General features: G+C 39.5%; 1 protein-coding gene across 4 annotated transcripts in view; it reads left to right on the plus strand.

The window, feature by feature from the left end:
- LOC132643694 (dynamin-related protein 3A-like) overlaps window positions 1-26314 on the plus strand; it is a 48482-nt gene that overhangs the window by 13120 nt on the left and 9048 nt on the right. Inside the window, exons 11-21 of one of the 4 annotated variants that reach the window (XR_009583708.1) lie at window positions 82-174; window positions 260-397; window positions 882-995; window positions 1092-1187; window positions 1339-1378; window positions 1581-1723; window positions 1810-1956; window positions 2847-2899; window positions 3222-3321; window positions 7056-7149; window positions 8057-8187. Coding sequence is in view for 3 of the 4 variants with exons in the window: in XM_060360215.1 (XP_060216198.1) it covers window positions 82-174; window positions 260-397; window positions 882-995; window positions 1092-1187; window positions 1339-1378; window positions 1581-1723; window positions 1810-1956; window positions 2847-2899; window positions 3222-3321; window positions 8057-8338 (1206 nt within the window). In the remaining variant the exon portion in view is untranslated. Of the gene's footprint in view, window positions 1-81; window positions 175-259; window positions 398-881; window positions 996-1091; window positions 1188-1338; window positions 1379-1580; window positions 1724-1809; window positions 1957-2846; window positions 2900-3221; window positions 3322-7055; window positions 7150-8056; window positions 8693-9070; window positions 9296-26314 lie in introns of those variants that run through there. The other 3 variants (XM_060360216.1, XM_060360215.1, XM_060360217.1) reach the window with 3 other exon arrangements.

A 26314-nucleotide genomic window follows, 5' to 3' on the forward strand; every position in this document is an offset into this window, starting at 1 on the left:
GGAGTGCTTTCTCCAGTAGTTTCATATAAAATTTATTCCATTTGGTTGGTCTTGCACTTTAATCAACATTTTTATATGTAGGTTCCATTTGAAGTTCTTATCCGAAGACAAATAGCTCGTCTATTAGATCCAAGTCTTCAGTGTGCAAGATTTATTTACGATGAGCTTATAAAAGTATGCCCTTTTGTTGAGAACTGCCTTTGATTTTTGGGTGCTACGTGCTTGTATCTAGTGTTCAACTTGTATTATTTATTCACAGATGAGCCATCGGTGCATGGTCAATGAATTGCAACGATTTCCTATTTTGAGAAAACGGATGGATGAAGTTATAGGATACTTTTTGCGGGAAGGCCTGGAACCTTCAGAGACTATGATTGGACACATTATTGAGATGGAGGTATATTGAATCTCTCCTATTGTATACTTACTCCTTGTACATACATGGACTTGTGTATAAATCGTATGTGTGTGTGTGCACATAGATACTCTTCTGTTTCACTCTTTGTACATACATGGACTTGTGTATAACTCGTATGTGTGTGTACACATATATACTCTTCTGTATTTCTGTGTACTATGAAGTGAATTTGCTTAATATAGGCCTAACCAATTTTGGGATCCTAGCTATTCTTGAAATCGTCTTTTCTTAAAGATCATGATCTATTTCGAATTGCTATACTGTCAGTATCTTAGGAGACACCTGAGTTTTACTATCACAGACTGTATGGTTAACTTAAATAAAAAGTAGCTAATGTAATTGAAACAAAAAACAGTAATAGCTGTTAACATCTGGAAGTGCATCAGTGGATTTACTTAATCATCACTGCATCCATTGCTATAGAAAGTTGAAATTTCTTAAACATAATAATATTTTGTTCTAGATGGATTACATAAACACTTCACATCCGAATTTCGTTGGGGGGAGCAAAGCTGTGGAGATGGCAATGCAGCAGGTCAAGTCCAACAGGATTACTGCACCTGTTCCGAGGCAGAAAGTAAGTACTTGATATGCTGTTTACAGACTTCAGCGGATCTTTTTCTCAGATCTCAACTAACTAGTCGCAAATTACTGCTTTTATGTCACTTCTCAGGATGGAGTGGATTTAGAGAAAGCGCCAGCATCTGAAAGAAGTCTGAAGTCGCGCGCTATTCTTGCTAGACATGCCAATGGAATTGTTCCTGATCAGGTACGACTTCTCTGCACCAGCATCTGCAAGCTTGCTTCTCTTCCTTGCCCTCTTGCTGGGGAATTACTTTGGTGTTTTATTAATTTTCCTGAAGACGAATTGAAAGCATTAAGATTGGCCTGATTATTCTAATACCTGGTCCGAAAAGCAGGTTGTTCGGCCTGCTGCAGAAGAGAAAACGACAACATCAGGTATATGTCCTTCTGGTAACACATGTGCTCTCAACATGTATTGCAGTATGCAAGTTATGTTTGTTACACTTTAGTGTGAATGCCACATCATATGATTTTTTCTGCTTTTTAGTATCCATTTCCTTTACATGGACTCCCCGTTTCAGATCCAATATTGCATGGTTTTATTGGTGATGTCTTAATCTTGGTTCTTCACAATCAGGATCAAATGTTAGTTCAAGCTGGGGGATATCATCAATATTTGGTGGATCAGACAGTCGTACATCTGTCAAAGACAATTCCATTAGTAAGCCATTCAGTGAACCTGTCCAGAGCATGAATCATACTTTCATCCACTTGAGAGAGGTATGTGTTTGAAGGCTACGGTACTTTATAATTACTAGATAGTCAATTTGATGATAATCTTACTTGTGAATCTCACCATTTTGAAGCCGCCAAGTGTGCTGAGGCCGTCAGAAACTCATTCGGATCAGGAGACTATTGAAATTGCTGTCACGAAACTGTTATTGAGGTCATATTATGACATTGTCAGAAAAAACATCGAGGACTCAGTACCTAAAGCTATCATGCACTTTCTGGTAAAATGATATCACAATCTTGTGTCTTAATGATCTCTTGCTTTGATGTTTTGGCATCTACTCAAGTAGGCTTTCACTGGACTTGTGCTTGTGATAGGGAGGATTTTCTAGTTCCATTTATTGCAGATCTTAAGTAATTTAGATGAGTACTCCGTACTAGGTTTTTTTTTTTTTTTTTAAACAATGATGGAGTTTGTGCCAGCTTGCGCACCTCGGTTGTTCCACCGGGTACCTGCTACATCTCTCTAAAACAAGTACCAAGTAATTTTGCTCACCAAGGCTTAGGCAGATAGGAAGAAATCACCCAGTGTTTTTTTTGGGTCTCTACTAGGATTTGAATCCTGGTCTCTAAGGTTTGCACAACTTCATTGACCAGTAGGCCACACCCTTCGGTGCTTGGATGTGTTACTTTTTCTGATTTGATTGTGCAACTCTTCCCATAATCTGGTGTATCCACTTGTAGATCCTCTTTATCTCCTTAGGCAGGAGATTCGTCTCTTTATCTCCTTAGGCAGGAGATTCGTCTCTTTCAGGTGGAAATTTAAGTACCGTTAAGACTCTGCTGTAGGCTATGTTGTATATGTGTGATAATCCAGATAAACTGGGAAACAAATAGGAATGAGTAAATAATCTTCTTTAAGTTTGAAGGTTTTCTTGGTTTTTCTGCCAAAATTTCAGAGGCTAACATCTGCGCAAGGAAGTGTTCTCTTCTTTTATTTATACGATGTTGTTGCACCAGTGACAATATATATATATATATATATATATATATATATATATATATATATATATATATATATATATATTAATTATATGTATACACACACACACATGTATGTATAATTCATGTTCTCCCTTGTTTGATAAGAACGTTGTCTTTTTTTGTTCAGGTCAACCACACAAAACGAGAACTCCACAATGTATTTATCAAGAAACTTTACAGGTATTGTATGAGAGTAAGAAATCCAAGTTTATTTGAAGCCCAAACTTATGAAGCCCAAACTTATTACAGAGATCTGCTTATTTATCTTTCACTAGGCTTCTTTGCTGAATAAAATGCTTCTCACTCAGCTAGTGATTTGGATCACACTTCTATGATGCTATTACTCTCTATGCTGATAGTACAATATTTTTATTTGCTTAACTGCTTAGCTAACTCAAAAATGTTACAATATTTTTCTTTGCTCAACTGCTTAGCTAACTCAAAAATGTTATGTAACATATGGTTTAGTTGCGATTCTTATTGTTCTTACAACATGTCACAGAGACAACCTCCTCGAAGAGATGTTGCAGGAACCTGATGAGATAGCCTTGAAGAGAAAGCGCACTCGTGAGACACTTCGTGTTCTTCAGCAAGCTTTCAAGGTCAGATCTTGGTTCTCGTTTATTCAGAATGTAGATTATCTACTGAGTTTTTCAGAGAAATGTTAATTGCGTATTGATAAGCTATTAGTTTTAGCAGGTCTATGTGGTTTCTTGTAGTTTGGTAGTTAATGCCTGTAGTGTAAATCTTTGGGTTTCAAAAAATTTCTTATGAGCAGGTATGCATGGGTGGATGGTGGTCTCTATGATTTACTTACGCTCTTAGAGCCCGTTTTGTTTAGCTTAAAAAAGTGGCTTATAAGCCAAAAAAAAAAAAAAAAAGTTGGGCCACCCCAACTTATTTTTTTGGCTTATTCTAAGCACTTTTTTAGCTTATAAGCTGGTTTGCCAAACACTTAAAAAACCAAAAAACAGCTTATAAGCTGGTTTGACCACTTAAGCCAATCCAAATGGGCTCTTAATTGAATCCAAGTAATTGAGATATGAAACTAGTACCAGATTGAACAAAAACATGGACAAACCACACAAAGACCCAAAAGTTTTTAAAATTTGGGGGAGCACGATATAGATGGGAGATAACAGTTCCAACTTCATCACTAATGGATTCAGAATCATTCAACATTATACCAAAGATTAATAAAATACTTTTTAGTACATAAAAAGAAACCTGAAATCTTATGCTAGTCGGCGTTGGGTTTTCCTAAAAGTTTAACCATATTCAGGCGCCCCCCAAGTAGAGTAGTGATAGCTCATTTCCAGCTTTCATTCTAGTCGACCTTTTCCCAAACAAATCGCCCCGCCCCCCGGGCCCCAAACAACAATTAAGATGAATAGTTAGTTATGTTGTCTTTTAATTTAACTCATATGCAAGTTTCTGAAAGGGGGATACATATGCGGCTCCTTAAACTTGCCCGGATTTTTCATTTCGACACCTAAACTAAAGGTTGTACCTATTGAACACTTGAACTTGAGCCAAACTGTGTCTATTAGACACCACGTGCTGTTGTGGCTAAGTGCCTACTTCCTACTCCTTTTAAGCGCGTTAAAATGGCTAATTCATTTTTATTTCTGGTTTTTTGGTTCCTTTCAAATTTCTCCTTCTTCCTCACTCTCTGCCTGCTGCCACATCCTCCTGCCACCCTTCCCTCTTCTCCATCTATTAAAAAAAAAAAAAGGGAAAGTTTTTGACCACAAAAAAAAAAAAACAGTGTTTGCAATCCGCGCTGTCTTTCATTCAGCATCTCCTTCTTCGAGTTTTCATGTTTTATTGGTTTCAGAAACTCCATAACAATTTAGCTGACCTTCTCTCACTAGATTTTATGTTGGTTTACTTGCATTTTGCACTCTCTTTTGTGATTTGCACCCTATCCTATCCTACAATTTTTAATGATTTACACCCCAGTCTCTTTATTTCCATACAAAACCATAAAACACTTCACTTGAATTATCTCGAAGGCCAATCTGGAAAATACAAATAAGAAAAAACATGGTGCAAAAAGAAATGGGAGAAAGAAATTTTTTAGGGTTGTCGTGTTTCATTTCTTATCTATTCCTTTCTGCCTCGTCAATTCCTATTCATCTCTCCCTTCTACAGTGCTTTCTTCGGCCCTTTTCTTATCCTCTTCCCTCAGAGGTTAAAGTTGAGCACCGTCAATATACCTTGCATCTCTTTTGAAAGTTGGAAAATGATAAGATATCTCTTCATCTAACTAAGAGCAAGGAGGACGTTTTCTTTTCCTCTGCCCTTTGTGAAATATTTTAAAATAATTATTTAATTGGAAAACAATAATAAGGTCATTGAATGAACTCATAATATCAAAATTTATAGTAATCCTAGCTGAGATGGGGTGTCCATACATGGATAATATGCATGTATTAATGTTTTTTTAGTCTGTTATTCACAGTGGTCAAACTACAATGTTGAAAATATACACATGCACAAAGTTACCTAACGTTTATTTCATGTATGTATTTACGTCCATCTAGTTTGTTAGTTAGTTCAATGATTCCAGTGTACAAGAACAAGGGCGACATTCAAAGCTGTAACAACTATAGAGGTATCAAGCTGGTAAGTCACACTATGAAAGTGTGGGAAAGGGTGGTGGAAATGAGGGTGAGGAGAGGTATGTCTATTTCAGAGAACCAGTTTGGATTCATGCCGGGGTGCTCGACTATAGAAGCCATTCATATTATAAAGAGATTGATGGAGCAGTATAGGGAGCGGAAGAGGGACTTGCACATGGTATTCATTGACCTAGAAAAGGCCTACGACAAAGTACCAAGAGAGGTCCTATGGAGATGCTTGGAGGCTAAAGGTGTACCTGTGGTGTACATTAGAGCGATAAAGGACATGTATGAAAGAGCTAAGACCAGGGTAAGGACGGTGGGAGGAGACTCGGAGCACTTCCCTGTTCTGATGGGGTTGCATCAGGGATCAGCTCTTAGCCCGTTTCTATTCGCCTTGGTGATGGATGAATTGACGCGACAAATACAAGGTGAGGTGCCTTGGTGTATGTTGTTCGCGGATGACATAGTCCTGATTGACGAGACTCGCAACGGGGTTGACGATAAGCTGGAGGGCTGGAGACAGACGTTGGAGTCTAAAGGATTTAAATTGAGTAGGACCAAGACAGAATACTTGGAGTGCAGGTTCAGTGGCGTACCGCATGAGGTTGACGAGGAAGTGAGGCTTGGTACCCAGGCCATTCAAAAGAAAGGAAGTTTCAAGTATCTTGAGTCTATTATACAGGGAGATTGGGATATCGACGATGGTGTTTCACATCGTATTGGTGCAGGGTGGATGAAATGGAGGCTCGCCTCCGGAGTGCTGTGTGATAAGAAAGTGCCACCAAAACTTAAAGGCAAGTTCTACAAAGTGGTGGTTAGACCGACTTTATTGTACGGGGCGGAGTGTTGGCCAGTCAAGAACTTTCACGTTCAGAAGATGAAAGTCGCGGAAATGCGAATGCTGAGATGGATGTGTGGGCACACTAGGAGGGATAGAATTAGGAATGAAGATATTCGGGACAAGGTGGGAGTGACATCGGTGGAGGACAAGATGCGGGAAGCGAGGTTGAGATGGTTTGGGCATGTGAAGAGGAGAGACACAGATGCTCCAGTGCGGAGGTGTGAGAGGTTGGCTATGGACGGTTTTAGTAGAGGTAAAGGGAGGTCGAAGAAGTATTGGGGAGAGGTGATTAGACAGGATATGACAGAGTTTCAGCTTACCGAGGACATGATCTTAGATAGGAGGTTGTGGAGGACTCAGATTAGGATAGAAGGTTAGGTTGCTTATCCTTTCACCATAGTAGTTGTAGTTTTGCTCATTCGTTTATAGCCATTGGATTCCTGCCTATAGTTGTTGGGCCTTTGTACTTTGATTATCTTATTTATCTTTAGTAGTTATTGCTCCTTTCTTTCCGGACTGCTCTATCATGACTTTCTCGCTTTTGTTATTTATTTGACCTTTTGTCTTGTTTTCCTCTTTTGAGCCGAGGGTCTTTCGGAAATAACCGCCCTACCTTTCAAGGTTGGGGTTAGGTCTGCGTACACTCTATCCTCCCTAGACCCCACATGGTGGGATTCTACTGGGCTTGTTGTTGTTGTTGTAGTTTGTTAGTTAGTTACCAAAGTGGCAAAACTAGTATGTCATGATAGACACATGCATAAATTGTCATTTATCCTTGATACTAGTGAGATGTCTAATATCATGATAAATGTTTGGATAAAAAAAAATTATCATGATAAATGCATAAATTGGTGTTCATTGTCCTTAGAAGGGGAGCTTTGGCGTAACTGGTAAAGTTGCTGCCATATGACCTGGAGGTCATGGGTTCAAGCCGTGGAAACAAGCTCTTGTAGAAATGCAAGGTAAGACTGCGTACAATAGATCCTTGTGGTCCGGTCCTTCTCCGGACCCCGCGCATAGCGGGAGCTTAGTGCACCGGGCTGTCCTTTACTGTCTTTGGAACCTAAGAATTTACCCAAAGGTGAATTAATTATTCTATGAATAGTGTGAACATTAAGGGGGAAATTAAACTTCTATAGTCATATATTTATATATTCAAAGATATTTAGTGTGTTCAATTAAGAATGTTAATTAATGATTGAGGATAAAATAATATGTGTTTAATACGTTTTTATTACCTTTTTGCATTATTCCTTTTTCTGTATTTCTGTCTTGCTCTTAAGGATAAATAAATGAACCTTTTTATTATTTTGCAAAGAAATGAAGAGATTTCGGTAATCATTAAAATCTAATAGAATAGAAGAATCACAAAAGGGTGCACACTTTGGGGCTGGAAAATAATGTAAAGAAAGGTTTTCTCCTCCATTTTTTTGATTTTTTTTAACAATGTGTTGCATATTGATTTGTTTTTTGGCCACGTTAGAGCTGCTTGGCAACATATGCTTAATCTGTTTTTAAAACTGTGCCATACGTATCTGATAGGCACACTTGGACTGGGTGTCCGGGTGTTCATTAGGAACAAGGGTGAGTTCTGGTGTCTAAATAAAAATTTGGGCAAGTTCAAGGTATTCAACCTTCTTGAAAGTAAGAACTTTGTATAAATAAAATAAAGACCAATTCCCGATGTCCAAAAATCAAAACTAAAACAAAAGCAAAAAACCAAGACCACTATTTATCGAGACACCTTAGAAATCAAATCAAACTTAGAAATCAAATCAAACATTTTCAGAAAATGAAAAATAACTGGTTACCAAACCCTTATAAATGATTGGGTTGTAGACGTTGGAATTAATGTCTTTTGGTTTGCAGACATTGGATGAGTTGCCACTTGAAGCTGAGACAGTTGAAAGAGGTTACAGCATAGGTACCGACCCAACAGGCCTACCAAAGATTCATGGTCTTCCAACATCATCCTTGTATAATACGACAAGCAGTGGCTCAACTGATTCATACACTGCTTCTCCTAAAAACCCAAGATCACGCAAATCATCCCATTCTGGTGAGCTACAATCGCCAATGTATGCTGGTGCAGATTCAAATGGCGGTGGGCGTAATTCTCTTCTTGGTCTTTATCCAACAATAGATATGTAGGAGATTTATCAAATGCTTTGGGTTGCTAGGCATTTGGAACCTTACCCGAGCCACTATATATTTTTTCTGCCACAATGAAGATGTATGCCAATTGTTTCGCTCTCCCCAATATTCTTTATTTCTATTGTTTATATAGAATGATTTAGAAGCTATGCAAGGAATAATGAGAAGCCATCTTCCGCAGGCTGCAGCTAATAATTTTGTTTTGTTTTGTTTTGATAATAGCAAGTGTAGCTGGCCGCTCTATTTTATATAGTCGCCATTTGCCTACAAACTTCATAGGGAGAGGGGACTGGATTTGTGGCTTTGACAATGAGATTGTAGTTCTGTATAGTCTGCTCTTATTTTGGAGAACACTGACCTTTGCTTTCGTTCTAGTGTTTTGTAACCAAACAGTGACAAGTACTTTAAAATGGTGTAGTTCAAGGAGTCCGGAACCAAAATGCCTCCCAAAAAAACCATTTTGAACCAAAATATCCTAACAAAAAAAAATATTACAAAAATACCTTTAGCACAGTAAAATACTGCGTTAAAGATTTTTTTTTTGCATAGTGCAGGAAAATGCTGCGCTACGGCGAGCACTAAATTTTTTTTTTTGGTAAACTTGTTTTTTTTTTGCAACACTTAGTGTGTTTTTTTATACTTTGATCAATGATTAATCGTGTGTGAAGATTCCGAAACGTCAATATTTTATATAGAACTTGATATTTTTTTCTGTGTACAATAATGTAGGTTCAATACATCAAGGATACGTAGACGTTCGGATCGTCATTTTAGGGGTTGAAAAGGTGCCTGAAGTAAGTTTTGTTTGAAAAAATTTAGTGTTTGACTATAAGGATGTTATATTCCGTATTTTATACGTTCGGATATTCCAAGGTAGTCGTGGCAAAGTTAAGGGAATGACCATCTTCCAAATGTATTTCAATGTACAAGTTGGTTATAAATATTATTTACGAACATTGGTAGTATGAAAATGTTGAGAAGAGACTAAGGGCAAAAAGGGAAATTCGCAAAATGGTTCATGGTAATATTGTGGGAGCCTAGGGGCAAAATGATAATTTCACAAATATTTAAGAAAATTCTTGAAATCTCTAAGATGGCCGTGTGGCATGGATGGTATATGTCCTCAATTTTTATTAAATGGGGGGCTAATTATGAATAATAAAACTACATGGGCCAAAGCTTCCTTTCTTTGACCACTTTAGGAAAATTCAAGAAAAAGGAAGAAAAGTCTAGAGAAAAAAAAGAAAGGAGGGGCATGTGCCCCTCACATGCTTGTAAAGCCTATATATATATGAGAGAGGTTGTCATATTAATTCAAGAAATTGAACAAAAAAAAAAAAGAAAGATGAAGAGAGAGGAGAGCAAAGGGGTTTCGGCCATGGCCCCAAAAATTTGGCCATGGAAAATTAATCAAGGAAAAATTATTTATTCAAGTATTCCGACCAATTGGGACGTCTTCGTTGACATGGAGTAGTTGTTGAAGCAAGAGAACCACCCGTTTGTGCAAGCTCAAGTCCTAGCCGAGAGTGGAGAAGATAAGTGGAAACAAGGTAAGGCTCAACCTCCTTTTACATGTATGGATGATTATGCATGTTGTTGTATGTGGAAAAGGATGGAATTCATGAAATATGTATGTGTGGGGTGGTGGCCGAATAGAAGTAGTGTTGTGGAGGTGTGATGAATTGATTTTATTTTGGTAGTTTGACTGTTGTGTTGTGAAATCCATAATGAGAAATGAATAAAAACCATGAATTTTGTGTGTTGAGGTGTTGAGCCGTGTGGGGTGTGTTGTTGGCCGTGCATATGTAATGTTATATAGTAAGAATGGATTAATTTTATGTAGTATGTTGGGTGTTGTTGTAATGTATAGGAATGAATGAAAGTTCATGGAAATATGTGTAGTGTTGTGGCCGAGAATGGTGATGTTTTGGTAAGCTATGATAAATCGATTTCATTTGATATTCTAATTCATGTCGTTAAGGATTCCATGATGAAAAATAAGGACTTAATATGGTTAGAAATGGAATAGTGTATGAATGAAATTGAACTGAATTGAATTGAATTGAATGTCGAAGTGTTGCTAGAATAATTGTTGGTATTGTTGATTGATAGTTTGGCCGGGTTGAATTCCCGGATTGTTGTTGATTAAAATTGGCCGAGTTGTATTCTCGGGGATGATATATTTACAGGGTAGATGCTGCCGAATTTCGGCAGACCATAAGTGAATGAACTTGAAAGGTTAAGACAAGATGAATCTAACGATAGTGTCGATTTTCTTAAATGTAGACTAACAAGTTGGACGAATGAGCGTAGCTAGTAAGGCGCGGCACATGTATGTAAGGCTCGTCCCTTTTCTTCCAAAGGCATGATCCCCAAGTCGTAATGTCTCAAATGTTTTTTTTATATATCTTCTTTACTTGCAAAAGCTATAAGTCTATGACTCCAAGGTATAAGTCTTTTCCTAATAGTTCATAATTGTTTTTTTTCAAAATGTCCATATTTTCGAAACCAAGTTTTAAGAGATAGGAAGCTCTTATGACTAAGATGATGAATATGATCTTATAATGACAACGATGAAGTCAAATATGAGAAAATGTCTATGATAGATATATTGACGATATGTTCCTACCATGAATATGACAATATGAAAATGTTAAACTATTTCTTGATATCTCAACTCTATTATGGATAATGACTACTTTAAAGGTTCCAAGTATATGAAACAATGCCTTATGATCCTGTCTTATGTTTTCTAATGATGACACTCTTCATTGATAGTCTCGCCTTATAATACTAGTTCCTTCAAGGTGGGACACGGCGCCCATGGCTATTCCATAATATAATCGGAGGTTACCGACCTTACGTCACTCCGATGGATACATGATTTTCTTTGGGCTCTCATGCATGTTATATATGTATATGTATATGTACATGGGGGGAGGGAGGGAGATATGGAGGGGAAGGGACATATGTTGCGCTATAGACGCATTGCCACCTGATCAGCTGGCGTATATCCCAGACCATGGTCTTCCTTGACAACATTTGCAGTAAAGAAGGTTCCACTAAAGGCCCTTTGGATGTTTCTCAGAATGTCATAAGGGAAGCCTTCTAAGTGCCAGATACTAATATGGTGGTAGCTGCTAACTTTGGAGTTCAGAACACTTTAAGGCTAAGGTCCTTGGAGGGTTTTGAAGATGGGTTGGCGCCTATTAATCCAATTGTCAGCCAAGAAATTCACCCTGTACACTACCTATCTATTACCCTCATAGCATACTTTCTAGCCATTGGGGACACACTTCCAAGTTCTATATATAGGGCTTTTCCTACTGGTATTGGGGCTGTAGTGTTTAGAAAGTAGAGTTCTTGCCCAAAGAGTGGGAGGATTTGAGTACGTTCTCCAGGAGAGGTTAGCAAGAATGACAATGTTTTTATGCTCAGCCTTCTGTAACCCTAGGCCCCTCTCTTTTGGTCTAGAAATGTTATCCCACTCAGGAGGTGAAGCTTCCTCTTTCCAGAGGTGGTACCCCATACAAAGTTTCTCTGCAGTCTATTGACAATGTTGGTGGTGTGCTTTGGCAATTGGATGTACTGCATAACATGGTTAGGGACACTGCTTAAGTTATCTTTAGCTAATGCAATCATGTTGAGGAATTTGGTTTCCAGCCAGCAAATCTATTATTCACATTGTCAATAATGTACTGGAAGTCACTGTGGGTGGGTCTGGAATGAAAGGGGAACCCAAGGTATTTCCCAAAATCATTGCTGTTGTTGATACACAGTATATTAGTGCATTCTTGAATGATGTTGTCAGGGCAGTTAAAGTTGAAAATAGCTTTGCTCTTAGAGTGATTTATTTTGTCCTAAAAATACACTGAATTCCCTAAAAGTATTGGTGATGGTGTGACAGCTTTGTGGATTTGCCCTTGTAAAGAGAGTTAAGTCATCAGAAAAAAAAAAGATGGGAGATTTTTGGACCATTGTGGCTAATGTTGATGGGGGTCCAGAGTTTTGAATGCGCACATGTTGGTCAATCCTTCTGGAAAGCAGTTCCATGCATAGGATGAATAGATAAGGGGACATGGTATCTCCTTGTCTAATACCTCTGCTGGGCTGGACGTATTCAATTTTACTAACATTAACTAAAACAGAGATACTAGAAGAGGAGAAACAGGAAAGGATAAGATTGACTAATCCTAGAGGAAACTTGAAATAGATAAGGGTGGTTCTAATGAAAGACCACTCTAGTCTATCAAAAGCTTTCTCAAGGTCAATCTTTATGATGAAATTCCCATTCTTGCCTTTCATCCTTTTGAAATGGGAGATAAACTCTTGCACAATGATGGCATTGTTAGTAGTTTTCCTATTGGAAAGAAAACTAGCTTGAGTGGGACCAATGATGGTGGGAAAGTGAGGCTTGATTCTGTTGACAATGATTTTTGTTACTATCTTGTAAGGGTATTACATAACCCAATGGGTCTATAATTCTTTAGGATAGTAGCATTTGCACATTTTGGAATGAGACATAAGAAGGTTTTGTTGATCTCAGGGTCCATTCTCTGGGTGTTGAAGGTGCAGCGAAAGATAGCACTGACCTTGGGTTCTAAGTCCTGCCATAATTATTGGTAGAAAAAGGGCTGAAGCCCATCAGGCCTGATGCTTTAAGGGGCTTGAAGGACTTAATGGGAGAAGAGTCCAAAAGTTGTTGAACTTCGGACTGAGAGTATGTTCAGTGCTCGAGGGAATAATAGTGGTGGAGCTGGAGTAGTCATGTTCAATGGTGAAGAGCCTATTGTTGAAGGAAAGGATTGTGTGTTTTATGTCCTCAAGGTCATTGATCCAGTTGCCTACATCATCCTGCAGGCTAAGGATCCTGTTCCTTCTCCTCATGGTCAAAGTGGAAGTGTGGAAAAATCTAGTGTTTCTGTCCCCATTGGTGAGCCAATTTATTCTAGATTTGAGTTTCCAAAACTCTTCCTCATTCTTAAGAATAGCTGATAGCTTTTCAGTCAGCTCTATTTCTAGATTTTGGAGGAAGGTGCTTAAAGGAAGTTGGGGGATCTTTGAATTCATGCTAATCTAGCTAGGAGATGCTATTTCTGGTGGAAAATGTTACCATAAAATTCCTTTTTCCAAATTCTGCATTTATTCTGAAACTTAGTGATAGCTCTTATAAGGTTCTCACTCCCAGAAAACACTCAGTGACATGGTCTCAAATCTTAAAGGCCTATCATTCTAAGCCCCAAAGGGCAAGGCAGTGGATAAAATGAGAGGACAGTGATCAGAATGGATCGTAGGAAGATGGGTCACAGTGGTGTCAGGGTACAATTTTAATCCATTCATCAGTAGCTAGGCACCTATCAATTATTTCCATGATAAGATCTTGCCTATTAACGTATCTCTTATTTGACCATGTATTACCCTAGGTCAATGAACTTGCACTAGTTGATGCATTTCCAAAACTTATTGGCTTTAAAGTTGTTAATATTATTTCCACCAAATTTCTCACTAGCCCTTAGAACTTCATTGAAGTCTCCCCCTATCAGCCAACTGCCCTGATTATTATTGGCAATATCTACTAAACTATTCCAAAGCTTAATCCTATCAGCATAGATACTACTAGCATAAATAGCAAAAAATAGCCAAGATACTTGAGTAGAAAGTACCTTGACAGTGACATGGACATCTGGTCAGTGATTGAGACTTCTTCCAGCATGAGGAAATCATCCTTCCACATAACAACTATGCCACCTGATAGCCCTCCAGCAGGAGATTGGGCACGGGCATTGAATCTCAGCTTTAACCATATGCTGATGGTCACTTACCTTAGTTTCTAAAAGCACTAACATGATTGGCTTGTTGAATCCAACCATGTTCACACAATGCCTTTTAAAGTCTGGGTTGGTCCCTTAGAATTCCAAATCATGACATTCATCAACAACTTTTGAGCTTGTCTCCCTTTCTTCACCCCTTTTCCCTTTCTCTTTTGGCCTTGGGGATTCTCTTTCTGCATTTGTATGCTCTCCACTGTTCTCAGAGTTGGATTTATGGTCACAGCTGAGATGTTTGAGTTTTGTGGTCAGGCCGACTCTAGACCTAACCTGACTCTGAACAGATTTCTTGGGAATAGAGCAATAAGCACTTCACTGTATGGCTCTTTGAATTCTTCCCTGTGCATGCTCTGCATCAGAATTGCTCTAGATGTTGGAACCTCCATTTTTACTAGAATCTTTTCCAGGTCTTTGTTTGAGGCCTGAAGTTTCTCTAGAGTTTCCCCTACCTCCTTTTTTGTTATTGACATGTAACAACCTATACCTTTACGTCAAGGTCATTCATTATCATATTGGCGAGTTAAGATAATGTCAGGGTAGTGTCGTAAGGATTAGAGGTTTTACGAATCGAAGAAAACAAGTTTTGACGAAATTTGTCGAGTTTTGGAGGTGGTTTCCGTTGCGGATGGCAGAATGCCCCGCATTCCTAGACGCATTTGAGCTGAGAAATTTGGGAAATCTCTGCCTCAGGATGCGTTGGCATGTGCGACACAGATCTAGGCGTAAACCTAAGGCGGTGGAAATTTCTCTCTCTCTATTTAAAGCGGTGGCACCCTTCTCATTTCATATTTCACGGCCAGAACAGATCCCCAACAACTCTAAGAGCTCCATAAGAGTCCCTAAACATTCCCAAGCAAGATCTAAAGGGTTCTAACCCAAATCTCCCTTCAGAAAGATCGTAGTGCTTGAAAGAGGCCGGTTTCCCCACGGCGTAGCCGAGTTATAGCTTGTTTCAAACTAAGAAAAAGCTTGCTAAGGGCTGAATCTTGAGGTTAAAGGTTAGAGTCTCTATCTTCTTCATGTGTATGGACTAATTGGAGTCCTAGGTGTGGTTGATTGTTGAGAAAATACGAGATGTGGTAGAAGTTATGAAATAGTTGTTGAATTTTGTCTGTGTTGTGTTGTTGGTGTCACGACCTAACCGGAGGGTCATGACAGGCACCCGGTGCTAACCCACCCGGGAACCTCTTATCGTACTCTCATATTCACATCTAGGTGAGCGACATGACTTACTCATAATTTACATACATCAATAGTGCTAATCTCGTTGGGCAACAACGCATTTATATCATCATCAATAACAATGCCCATATCCATATACACAAGTCGACGAGGCTTTCAAAATGATACACAAAATATGAGCCGACAAGGCTATAAGACATCTAACCATACACAACTGTCTACGAGCCTCTAAGAAGAGTAGGTAACATCATATAGGCGGGACAGGACCCCGCCATGCCCATGTGTATGTACACAAAAGAATAATACCAAAAGCTGTAGCTCCGGATGAAATGGAGCTCCTCTATGCAGTCACTGAATAGGAAATCTATGGATCAAGCCGTCCCCCTGTCCACCTACGGGCATGACGCATCATCCACAACAAAAGGACGTCAGTACGAATAATGTACTGAGTATGTAAAGCATAATCAACATCATAGTAGAAGCATAATAGACAACACAAGAATTAACATAAGATGGGATAATCAGGAGGTAATACAGTCATTTGTACCTCTAATGGCCTTCATCATATCTACTTACTTGCCTTTCATAGGGACCTTCCATTTCTAATGCTTACTCATGTACATACATACATATATATATTCGTATTCGTATTCATATTCATATTCATATTCATATTCATACTCGTATCCATATCATATACATATCATACCCGACCATAAAGGTTCGGTGGTTCATATACCCGGCATAACAAGGCTCGATGAGTATACATACCTGGCCCTACTAAGGCTCAGTGTTGTCCGTACCCAACTGCAGTGGTGCGTGCGCAATAAGTATCATACCCAACCATATAAGCTCGGTATTACATAATAGTCATACATACTTAGACACGTATACATAAAAGCCCACAAGTATCATCAACATCGTTACCATCATCATTTTCATTACGTCTATCCTTGGAGGATCAACTATCATATAAGGGGTGCAATGGAATCATGAAAGTATCGAGGATCGTGAACTTTAGTAGATTTAGAGATAGAATCATTTGGAGGACACTATAGAACTTATGAAAGGATGTGTATACATATAGCCAAGGAACCATGCCTTATTGAAAGAAGGGTTAGCCTTACATACCTTTTTGTCTTCTTAACTATTTAACGTTCACCGTCGAAGCTTGAATAATCTACATTTAGAAGGATTCATACCATAGTTAGGCCTTAATGATACTCTTAACTTCAAACTAGAACAATTCATGATCTAATGAAAATTGGGCAGCATTTTCCCCTATTTCGTCAACTTCCACCATATTACAAAATAACTCTCAAACATCCATAATACACTCACAATATCATAACCAAGCAATCATATTCCATTTAACCTCTAACATCTATCCTTGTGTTCAACTTATACCAACAACTCCACACCCCTTTTAGCACATTTTCATACAATGCTTCCTTACGACTATTACTATCTTCTATAACAGGATTATCCATATCATACTAAGAATCATGACTCAATATAGCTTACTACTAAAAAACATCATAAAAACTACATTTAGACTTCATTTTCCACTTTCTTCTTCTACCCAAGTTTTGCTACAACCAAGCATTCTCAATAACATGGAATAAGCATGGAAACTAACCTTTTTATCTCATAGGAACAAGTTTTGGAGCAGCCATCAAATTTTGCAAAAACCCTAGCTACAATGCCCAAGTATTTCCTGAAATCCACCAACCCTAGAAAGCCTTCTAACACATGAACACTTGATTCTTGCTATTTGATCTTTGTAATCCCTTGGGGTTGAGTAAAATATGTTTGGAGAAGGGTTTTGGAGCTTTAGAGAGTTTGGAAGAAATGTGGGAAATGAAAAAAATGAGCAAGGGTCGTCCCTCCTTATAAAATAAAATCTGACCCGACCCGATTATACGGCCTATTATACGGGCCGTATAATTTATACAGTCCGTACAAATGGCCGTACAGCTGGGAATTTCCGAATTCCATTCTCGTCGACTCGTTTGACTTTTAATCCTCGTAGAACCTTCTTGGCACTTATATAACACTTCATTAACCATATAATAGGCCCTATAGTAGCCCCTCAAGATATTTCTAAATAAATATTAGCTCGATTATATCGGAAACCTTCCAAACACTACTTACATTTCACTTCCTTCAACAACTAAACTTCACATATTCGTATGACTCTAAATCTTATATTATGCACCTTAAGCTATCTAATACTTCCCTTATTCTCATAAGGGTTTCATAATCATCCTAATCTCACACTAGCCTATCCACAAGGCAACATATCCGGAAATTCTGAAGTGTAGCATTCTCCCTCCCTTAGGAACATTCATCCTTGAATGTTAGGTTCCTGGGGATTCTACAAAAATTTCGCCAGAGTTTCCCTTATAATATGACACTACCATCCTGCAACAGCAACCCAAAATACATCGCCTCACAGGGCTACAACAACAACATCAATAACCATGGTCACACACGACCAGGAAAACATCAAGGAAAAACACTACATATCTGAGGATAGTGGCGTCTCTGCCTGAGTCTCCTCTGAAGGTGAAAATAAATGCGGGTACCTGAACTTCATGTCTTCTTCGGTTTCCGAAGTCATTTCTTCTCTATTATTATTCTTCCATAAAACTTTAACCGAAGCTACCTCTTTGGTTCTGAGCTTCCGTACTTGCCTATCTAAAATGGCAATGGGAACTTCTTCATAAGATAATTGTTTGGTAACTTGGACATCATCTATTGGTACAATTCTAGAAGGATCTCCAATGCACTTACGAAGCATCGATACATGAAAAACTGGGTGAACTAACTCCAAATTCAGAGGTAGATCTAATTCATAAGCCACTCGGCCTACCTTGCGTACAATCTCATAAGGTCCAATGTACCGGGGGCTAAGCTTTCCCTTCTTGCTGAATCTCATGACGCCCTTCATTGGCGACACCTTAAAAAACACCCAATCTTTCACTTGGAACTCTAAGTCCCTTCGACGATTATCTGCATAGGATTTTTGTCGACTCTAAGCTGTTAATAATCGATCCTGTATAAGCTTGACTTTCTCTATAGCTTGTTGGACCAAGTCTGGCCCTATCAATTTGGTCTGTCCTACTTCGAACCATTCAATTAGAGATTTACACTTTCGTCCATATAAAGCCTCATACGGTGCCATTTGGATGCTAGAATGATAACTATTGTTAGAAGCAAATTCAATAAGTGGTAAGTAATCATCCCAACCACCTCCAAAATCCAATATACACGCCCGTAGCATATCCTCAAGGGTCTGAATGGTACGTTCAGCTTGTCCATCAGTCTGTGGGTGAAATGCCGTGCTAAGACTCACTTGAGTTCCCAAACCTTCTTGGAAAGATTTCCAAAAATTGGCTGTAAACTGAGTCCCTCTATCGGAGATAGTAGATACTGGAACACTGTGAAGCCGCACTATCTCTTTGACATAAAGCTTTGCATAATATTTTGCTACATATGTAGTTCTGACTGGTAAGAAATGAGCTGACTTCGTGAGCCTATCCACAATCACCCATATAAAATCTTACTTCGTGAGTCTATCCACAATCACCCATATAAAATCTTACTTACGTCGAGAACGGGGTAAGCCTGTAATGAAGTCCATGTTAATTACTTCCCATTGCCAAGTTGGAATTTCTATAGCTTGCAACAATCTGCCCGGCTTTTGTTGCTCAATTTTCACTAGCTGACAGTTGGGACATTGAGCTACGTATTCCGCTATATCTTTCTTCATTCCACTCCACCAAGATATAGATTTAAGACCATGATACATCTTCGTTGCTCCGGGGTGGACAGAATAACGGGAACAATGGGCTTCTTTTAAAATCTGCTGACGTAACCCTGCAACATTGGGAACACATAACCTGCCTCGGTGTCGGAGAACTCCATCTCCAGAAATCTCAAATGGTGACTTCTCCTTTTGAGGGACGGTATTTCTATAATGAATTAGCATGAGATCTTCATATTGACACTCTTTCACTTCCACTACTAGTGATGAGACCGCTGAATTTTGAATGGTAGCTCCCATATTGCCTGAGTCCACTACTCGAACTCCTAGGCTAGCTAACTGCTGGAGCTCATGAGCTATCTCTCTTTTCTCTAGCTGAACATCGCATAAACTTCCCATAGATCTACGACTAAGAGCATCAACCACCACATTTGCTTTCCTGGGATGATACAAGATATCAACATCATAGTCTTTCAACAATTCCAACCACTGCCGTTGCCATAAATTCAATTCTTTATGCTTGAAGATATACTGAAAGCTCTTATGATCTATATAAATATCAACATGGACGCCATTCAAATAATGTCTCCACATCTTCAATGCATGAATCACTGCAGCCAATTTAAGATCATGGGTCGGGTAATTCGTCTTATGTTTCCGTAATTGCCTTGAAGCGTATGCAATCACCTTACCATGTTGCATCAACACACAGCCTAGCCCAACGCCTGAAGCATCACAATAGACAACATAAACTTCCGATCCCTCTGGAAGTGTCTGGACTGGGGTAGAAGTTAATATATCCTTTAGCTCTTGGAAACTTCGTTCACAAGAATCTATTCATTGAAATGGAGAAAAAACTTCTACAAATCTCCTGTAATAACCTGCTAAGTCCAGGAAGCTACGAACTTCCATAGGAGTTGTGGGCCTTGGCCAAGTCTTCACGGCCTCAATCTTTTGGGCATCTACCCGACTACCATCGGCTGAAATAATATGCCCCAAAAAGGTCACTAAGTTTAACCAAAACTCACACTTAGAAAATTTGGCGAATAACTCCCGAGTTTGAAGAACTCTAAGAACAGTATGCAAATGATCTGCATGTTCAGCCTCGGACTTAAAATATACCAGGATATCGTCGATGAAGATAATCACAAATAAATCTAGGAAGGGCTTGAACACATTGTTCATCAAATCCATAAATACTGCCGGTGCATTAGTTAGCCCAAATGACATTACCCGAAATTCAAAATGGTCGTATCTGGTTCTGAAGGTTGTCTTAGGAATATTTTTCTCCCTAACTCGCACCTGATGATACCCGAACCTCAAATCTATCTTTGAAAACCACTTGGCGCCTTGTAATTGGTCAAATAAGTCATCAATCCTTGGAAGAGGATATTTTTTCTTGATTGTCACCTTATTCAACTGCTGATAGTCAATGCACATTAGCAAGGCGCTATCTTTCTTCCGGACAAACAACACGGGTGCTCCCCACGGGGAAGAACTAGGCCTAATAAAGCCTTTCTCGAGCAAGTCCTTCAATTGCTCCTTCAACTCTTTCAACTCTGCGGAGCCATTCTGTAAGGAGGAATGGATATGGGTTTTGTATCTAGTAGCACATCTATAGCAAAATCAATCTCCCGCTCTGGAGGGAGGCATGGAAGCTCTTCCGGGAACTTACTCACCACGGCGACAGACTGAAGAGTTGGCGGTTCAGCTTCTACATATTGAACCCGAACTAGATGGTAAATACAACCTTTTGTGATCATTTTTCTTTCCTTTATATAGGAAATAAACCTACCTTTTGGTGACGCAGTATTTCCTTTCCATTCTAAAACTGGTTCTCCCAGAAACTGGAAGCGAACCATTTTTATTCTACAATCAACATTGGCATAGCAAGAAGCTAACTAATCCATGCCCCTGATAACGTCAAAGTCCACCATTTTTAACTCATGTAAATCAACCATATCGGGTCACAAATCAAAATTACACAATTTCTGTATACTCAATTAGCTATTACCGAGTCACCAACGGGTGTAGATACCTCAAAAAGTTTGATCGACTCCGGTTTGACTCCAAACCGACCCGCAATATACGGAGTAACATATGAAAATGTGGAGCCCGGATCTATCAAAGCATATACATCATGAGAGAATACCGACAATATACCTGTAACGACATCGGGAGAAGACTCAAGATCCTAGCGTCCCACCAATGCATAAATACGGTGCTGAGGACCACTAGAATTGGGGGCTCTCCCTCTGCCTCTACCATGGCTGACTGGCGCATGTGAACCTGGCCCCATAGGGCGTATGGATGATGAAGACCCAGTTGCCGACCATGAAGGCTGGGCCCTACCCCTGCTACCAACCGAGGGGCAATCACGCATGATATGGCCTGGCCGGCCGCATGTATAACAAACCTCTGAGCCTAGTCGACACTGGCCCCAATGTAACTTCCCGCACTGGGGACATCTTGGCACGGGTGGCCTTGCCTGACCTGAATCACCCCTGAACTGAGAACCTGAAGCCCTGAAACACCGATTCGGCTCGGAATGAGTAGATCTATCAAATCTCTGGCCTGTAAACCGTGGAGGCACACTAGTCATAGAATGGCCTGAATGCCTAGAAAACTGATGTCTTGGCCCGCCTCTAAACTCACTCGTCGGACCCGAAGATCTAGCCCTCTTGCTATACCCTCTATCATGCTCACGCTCACTTTTTTGCTGTTGTTGGCTTTCCTCCAAATTTTGGGCATGGGCCTGAATGCGTGAAATATCCATGTTATTCTAAAGGGACGCAATCAAGCACCTATCCATCAAGTGTGGCCCTAGGCCTCTCACAAATCGGTGCACTCGGTCACCCATATCCGCTACCATAGCCGGAGCATACCTCGCCAAAGAATTGAAGCAGAGACTATACTCTAAGACACTTATACTTCCTTGCCTAAGATTCAAGAAATTATCGGCTCTAGCCTGCCGAACTTCTGGAGGCAAGTAATGTCGGAGGAAGGCATCCACAAATTCTTGCCATACCGGGGGAGGTGCATTGACTCCCCGTGAAGCCATCCAAACCGTATACCAATGAACCGCGACATCCCGGAGTCTATAGGATGCTAACTCCACTGATTCAACGTCTGAAGCATGCATTAATCGAAGTGTCCTCAATATCCCATCAATAAAATTCTGAGGGTCCTCATCCGGCTTTGACCCGAAGAATTTCGAAGGGTTCAAGCTAATAATCACGGGCCCTTGCACTAACAGCCCTATCACCTTGCCCTGTACCTTTCCGTTGAGTCTGGGCGGCAACCAACTGAGTAAGTAAATGAATGGCCTCTTTTACATCTTGGCCTGAAGCATCCGGTGGAGGAGCTGGAGGTGTTGGAGCTAGGGCTGAGGCTTCCTCATGCTCCTCAGAAATAGGCACTGAGTGGGAGGACTGAGATTGAGCCGCATTCTGGGACTCACCCTCCTCTACAACCGTTGGCGGTACTCTTTCAGCCCGCTTTTCTGCCACAATCTTGCCTTTTTGGGCAGCCGTAGCCTTTCTCTTTACAAGCATTTCTAAAACACATAACACACAGGTAAGGAAAGAGAAATCCTTTATCATGGCTCTGTCGCTCGATCTTATAAAGAAAGAAGGTCATTCATTCCTAAAATTCCCGCAGCCTCCTATTTATAAGTGTGGTGCGCAACACACCCATAAACAAGACTCTACTGGACACGGCTCATAGACACACCCTAAGACAGAACTGCTCTGATACCACTTTTGTCACGACCTAACCGAAGGGCCATGACGGGCACTCGGTGCTAACCCACCCGGGCACCCCTTATCGTACTCTCATATTCACATCTAGGCGAGCCACATGGCTTACTCATAATTTACATACATCAATAGTGCTAATCTCGTTGGGCAAAACGCATTTATATCATCGTCAATAACAATGCCCATATCCATATACACAAGCCGACGAGGCTATCAAAATGATACACAAATTATGAGCCGATAAGGCTATAAGACATCTAACCATACACAACTGTTGTCATGACCCAACCAGAGGGCCGCGACGGGCACCCGGTGCTAACCCACCCGGGCACCTCTTATCATACTTTCACATTTACATCTAGGTGAGCCACATAGCTAAATCATACTTTCTATCCATCAATCATACTAATCCCATTGGGCAACAATACATTTATATCATCATTAACAACTATGCCCATATCAATGTACATAAGCCGACGAGGCTAACAAAATGATATCCAAAATATAGGCCGACAAGGCCAAATACATCTAACCATATACACATCTCTACGAGCCTCTAAGGAGAGTATGTCATATCATATAGGCGGGACAGGATCCCGCTATGCCCATAAATAAGTACACAAAAGAATAAATACCAAAAGCTGTAGCTCCGAATGAAATGGAGCTCCGCTATGTAGTCCCTGAGTAATAAAGCTATGGATCAAGCCTGTCTCCCTGGCCACCTGCGGGCATGACGCAGCGTCCACAAACAAAAGGACGTCAGTACGAAGAATGTACTGAGTATGTAAAGCATGATCAACAGCATTATGAAAGCATAGTAGACAACATAAGAAATAGCATAGGATGGGAGATAGTAGTATTATCGTCATAAACACTTACCTGCTTTTCATAGGGACTTTCCATTTCTAATGCATGAGTGTGTACATACATCCATATCCGTATCCGTATTCATATCCGTACTCATTTACATAGCATATTCGTATTTATACTCATATTTATATCGATATCATGTACATAGCATACCCGACCATGAAGGTCGGTGTTTCGCATACCCGGCCATGGAAAGGCTCGGTGAGTATACATACCTGGCCCTACCAAGGCTCAGGGTTATCCGTACCCAACTACAGTGGTGCGCGCACAATATATATATATATATATATATATATATATATATATATATATATATATGCTACCCGGTCATATAAGCTCGGGGTTTCATAATAGTCATACATAGACGCATATACATAAAAGCTCATAAGCATCTTTAGCATCATTACTATCGTCGTTCATTACATCTATCCTTAGAGGATTACTCATCATATAAGGAATTTAGTACAATCGTAACATATCGAGAATCATGAGCTTAGTAGCTTTTGAAGATAGCATCATTTGGAGGACATCATAAGCTCATAGAAGATTAGATATTTGGTCAAAGAACCATGCCTTATGAAAGAATGGTTAGCCTTACATACCTTTCCGTTCAATTATTCTATCACTTGCACGTTCTCCTTCAATGCTCACGTTTCTACCTTCATTAGAGTTATACTATCATTAGAAAATTGATAGCTTAACATACATGACTAAAGCTAGAGAAAATTGGACAACATCTCCTTTATTTATACGACTTCCTCCATATTATATATCAACTCCCAAACATCAATAATAACATTCACAATATCATAACAATACTCTTTATTCACATACATTATCCTTACTTCTCAATTCACTCAATCATCCATATCCATGGTCATAGAACACGATTACATTCATTCATATACAATGTCTATCCCATGTTCTTAACATCATTTATAACATAGCCATAATCACAACATATCAAGAATCATGACTCAATCCAAGCTATTACTCAAAAATGACACTATTCCCACATTCATGACCCATTTTCTATATCCTTCTACAATCCAAGTGTTTCAACTTCTCAATACCTTAAAAAACATGGAAATACCATAAAAATTACCTTAGATGGTGTAGGAATGAACCTTGGGTGGAAACACTTCACTTGAGCAAAACCCTAGTTTCACCTTCACTTGGATTCCTTGTCTTGGATGAACTTTAATAGGTTTCTTACACTTGATTCTCTTGGTTTGATGTAGTTGTTCACAATATCCCTTGAATTCTTGTGGGAGAAGTGTAGAGAAATGTTCTAGAGAGAAGGGGAGTGAAGGGGAAATGAAATGAAATAAACTTGGACCCTTTATTAATAATACAAAATCTGACCGCTTGGATTTCACGGGCCAACATATGGTCCGTATAAATTATACTGACCGTATGTTTGGTCGTACTTTTGGTCCAGTGAGGGGTGCTAATATGGGCTGATTATACGGCCAAACATACGGCCAGTATAATTGATACGACCAGTATGTTGGGCCGTATAATGCCCAGTTCTTCCGAACTCATTCTCGTCGACTCGTTTGATCTCCAATCCTTATGGAACCTTCTTGACACTTGTTTATCACCTCATTAACAATCTAAGGGACATTATAATTCTTCTCCAAAGCATCATTAAATCATCATTAACTTGTTACTCGTAAATAGGTATCATACCCGGCCAAATAAGCTCGGTGTTACATAATAGTCATACATATTTAGACACGTATACATGAAAGCCCATAAGTATCATCAACATCGTTACCATCATCGTTTTTGTTACGTCTATCCTTGGAGGATCAACTATCATATAAGGGGTGCAATGGAATCATGAAAGTATCGAGGATCGTGAGCTTTAGTAGCTTTAGAGATAAAATCATTTGGAGGACATTATAGAACTCATGAAAGGATATGTATACATATAGCCAAGGAACCATGCCTTATGGAAAGAAGGGTTAGCCTTACATACCTCTTTGTCTTCTTAACTATTTAACATTCACCGTCGAAACTTGAATAATCTACATTTAGAAGGATTCATACCATAGTTAGGCCTTAATGATACTCTTAACTTCAAACTAGAACAATTCATGATCTAATGAAAATTGGGCAGCATTTCCCCTATTTCGTCAACTTCCACCATATTACAAAATAACTCCCAAACAACCATAATACACTCACAATATCCCTAAAGATACTAAATTTTATGAGTTCTATAATGTCCTCCAAATGATTCTATCCCTAAAGCTACTAAAGCTCACGATCCACGATACTTCCATGATTTCCATTGCATCCTTTGTATGATAGCTGACCCTCCAAGGATAGGCGTAACAAAAACGATGATGGTAATGATGTTGATGATACTTATGGACTCTTAAGTATACGTGTCTAAGTATGTATGACTATTATGTAACGCTAAGCTTATATGGTCGGGTATGATATCTATTGCGCGCACACCACTGCAGTTGGGTACGGATGACACTGAGCCTTAGTAGGGCCAGGTATGTATAATCACCGAGTCTTGTCATAGCCGAGTATGTGAAACCACCGAACC

Source organism: Lycium barbarum, chromosome 6, assembly GCF_019175385.1.
Source record: "Lycium barbarum isolate Lr01 chromosome 6, ASM1917538v2, whole genome shotgun sequence".
Lineage (NCBI taxonomy): Eukaryota > Viridiplantae > Streptophyta > Magnoliopsida > Solanales > Solanaceae > Lycium > Lycium barbarum.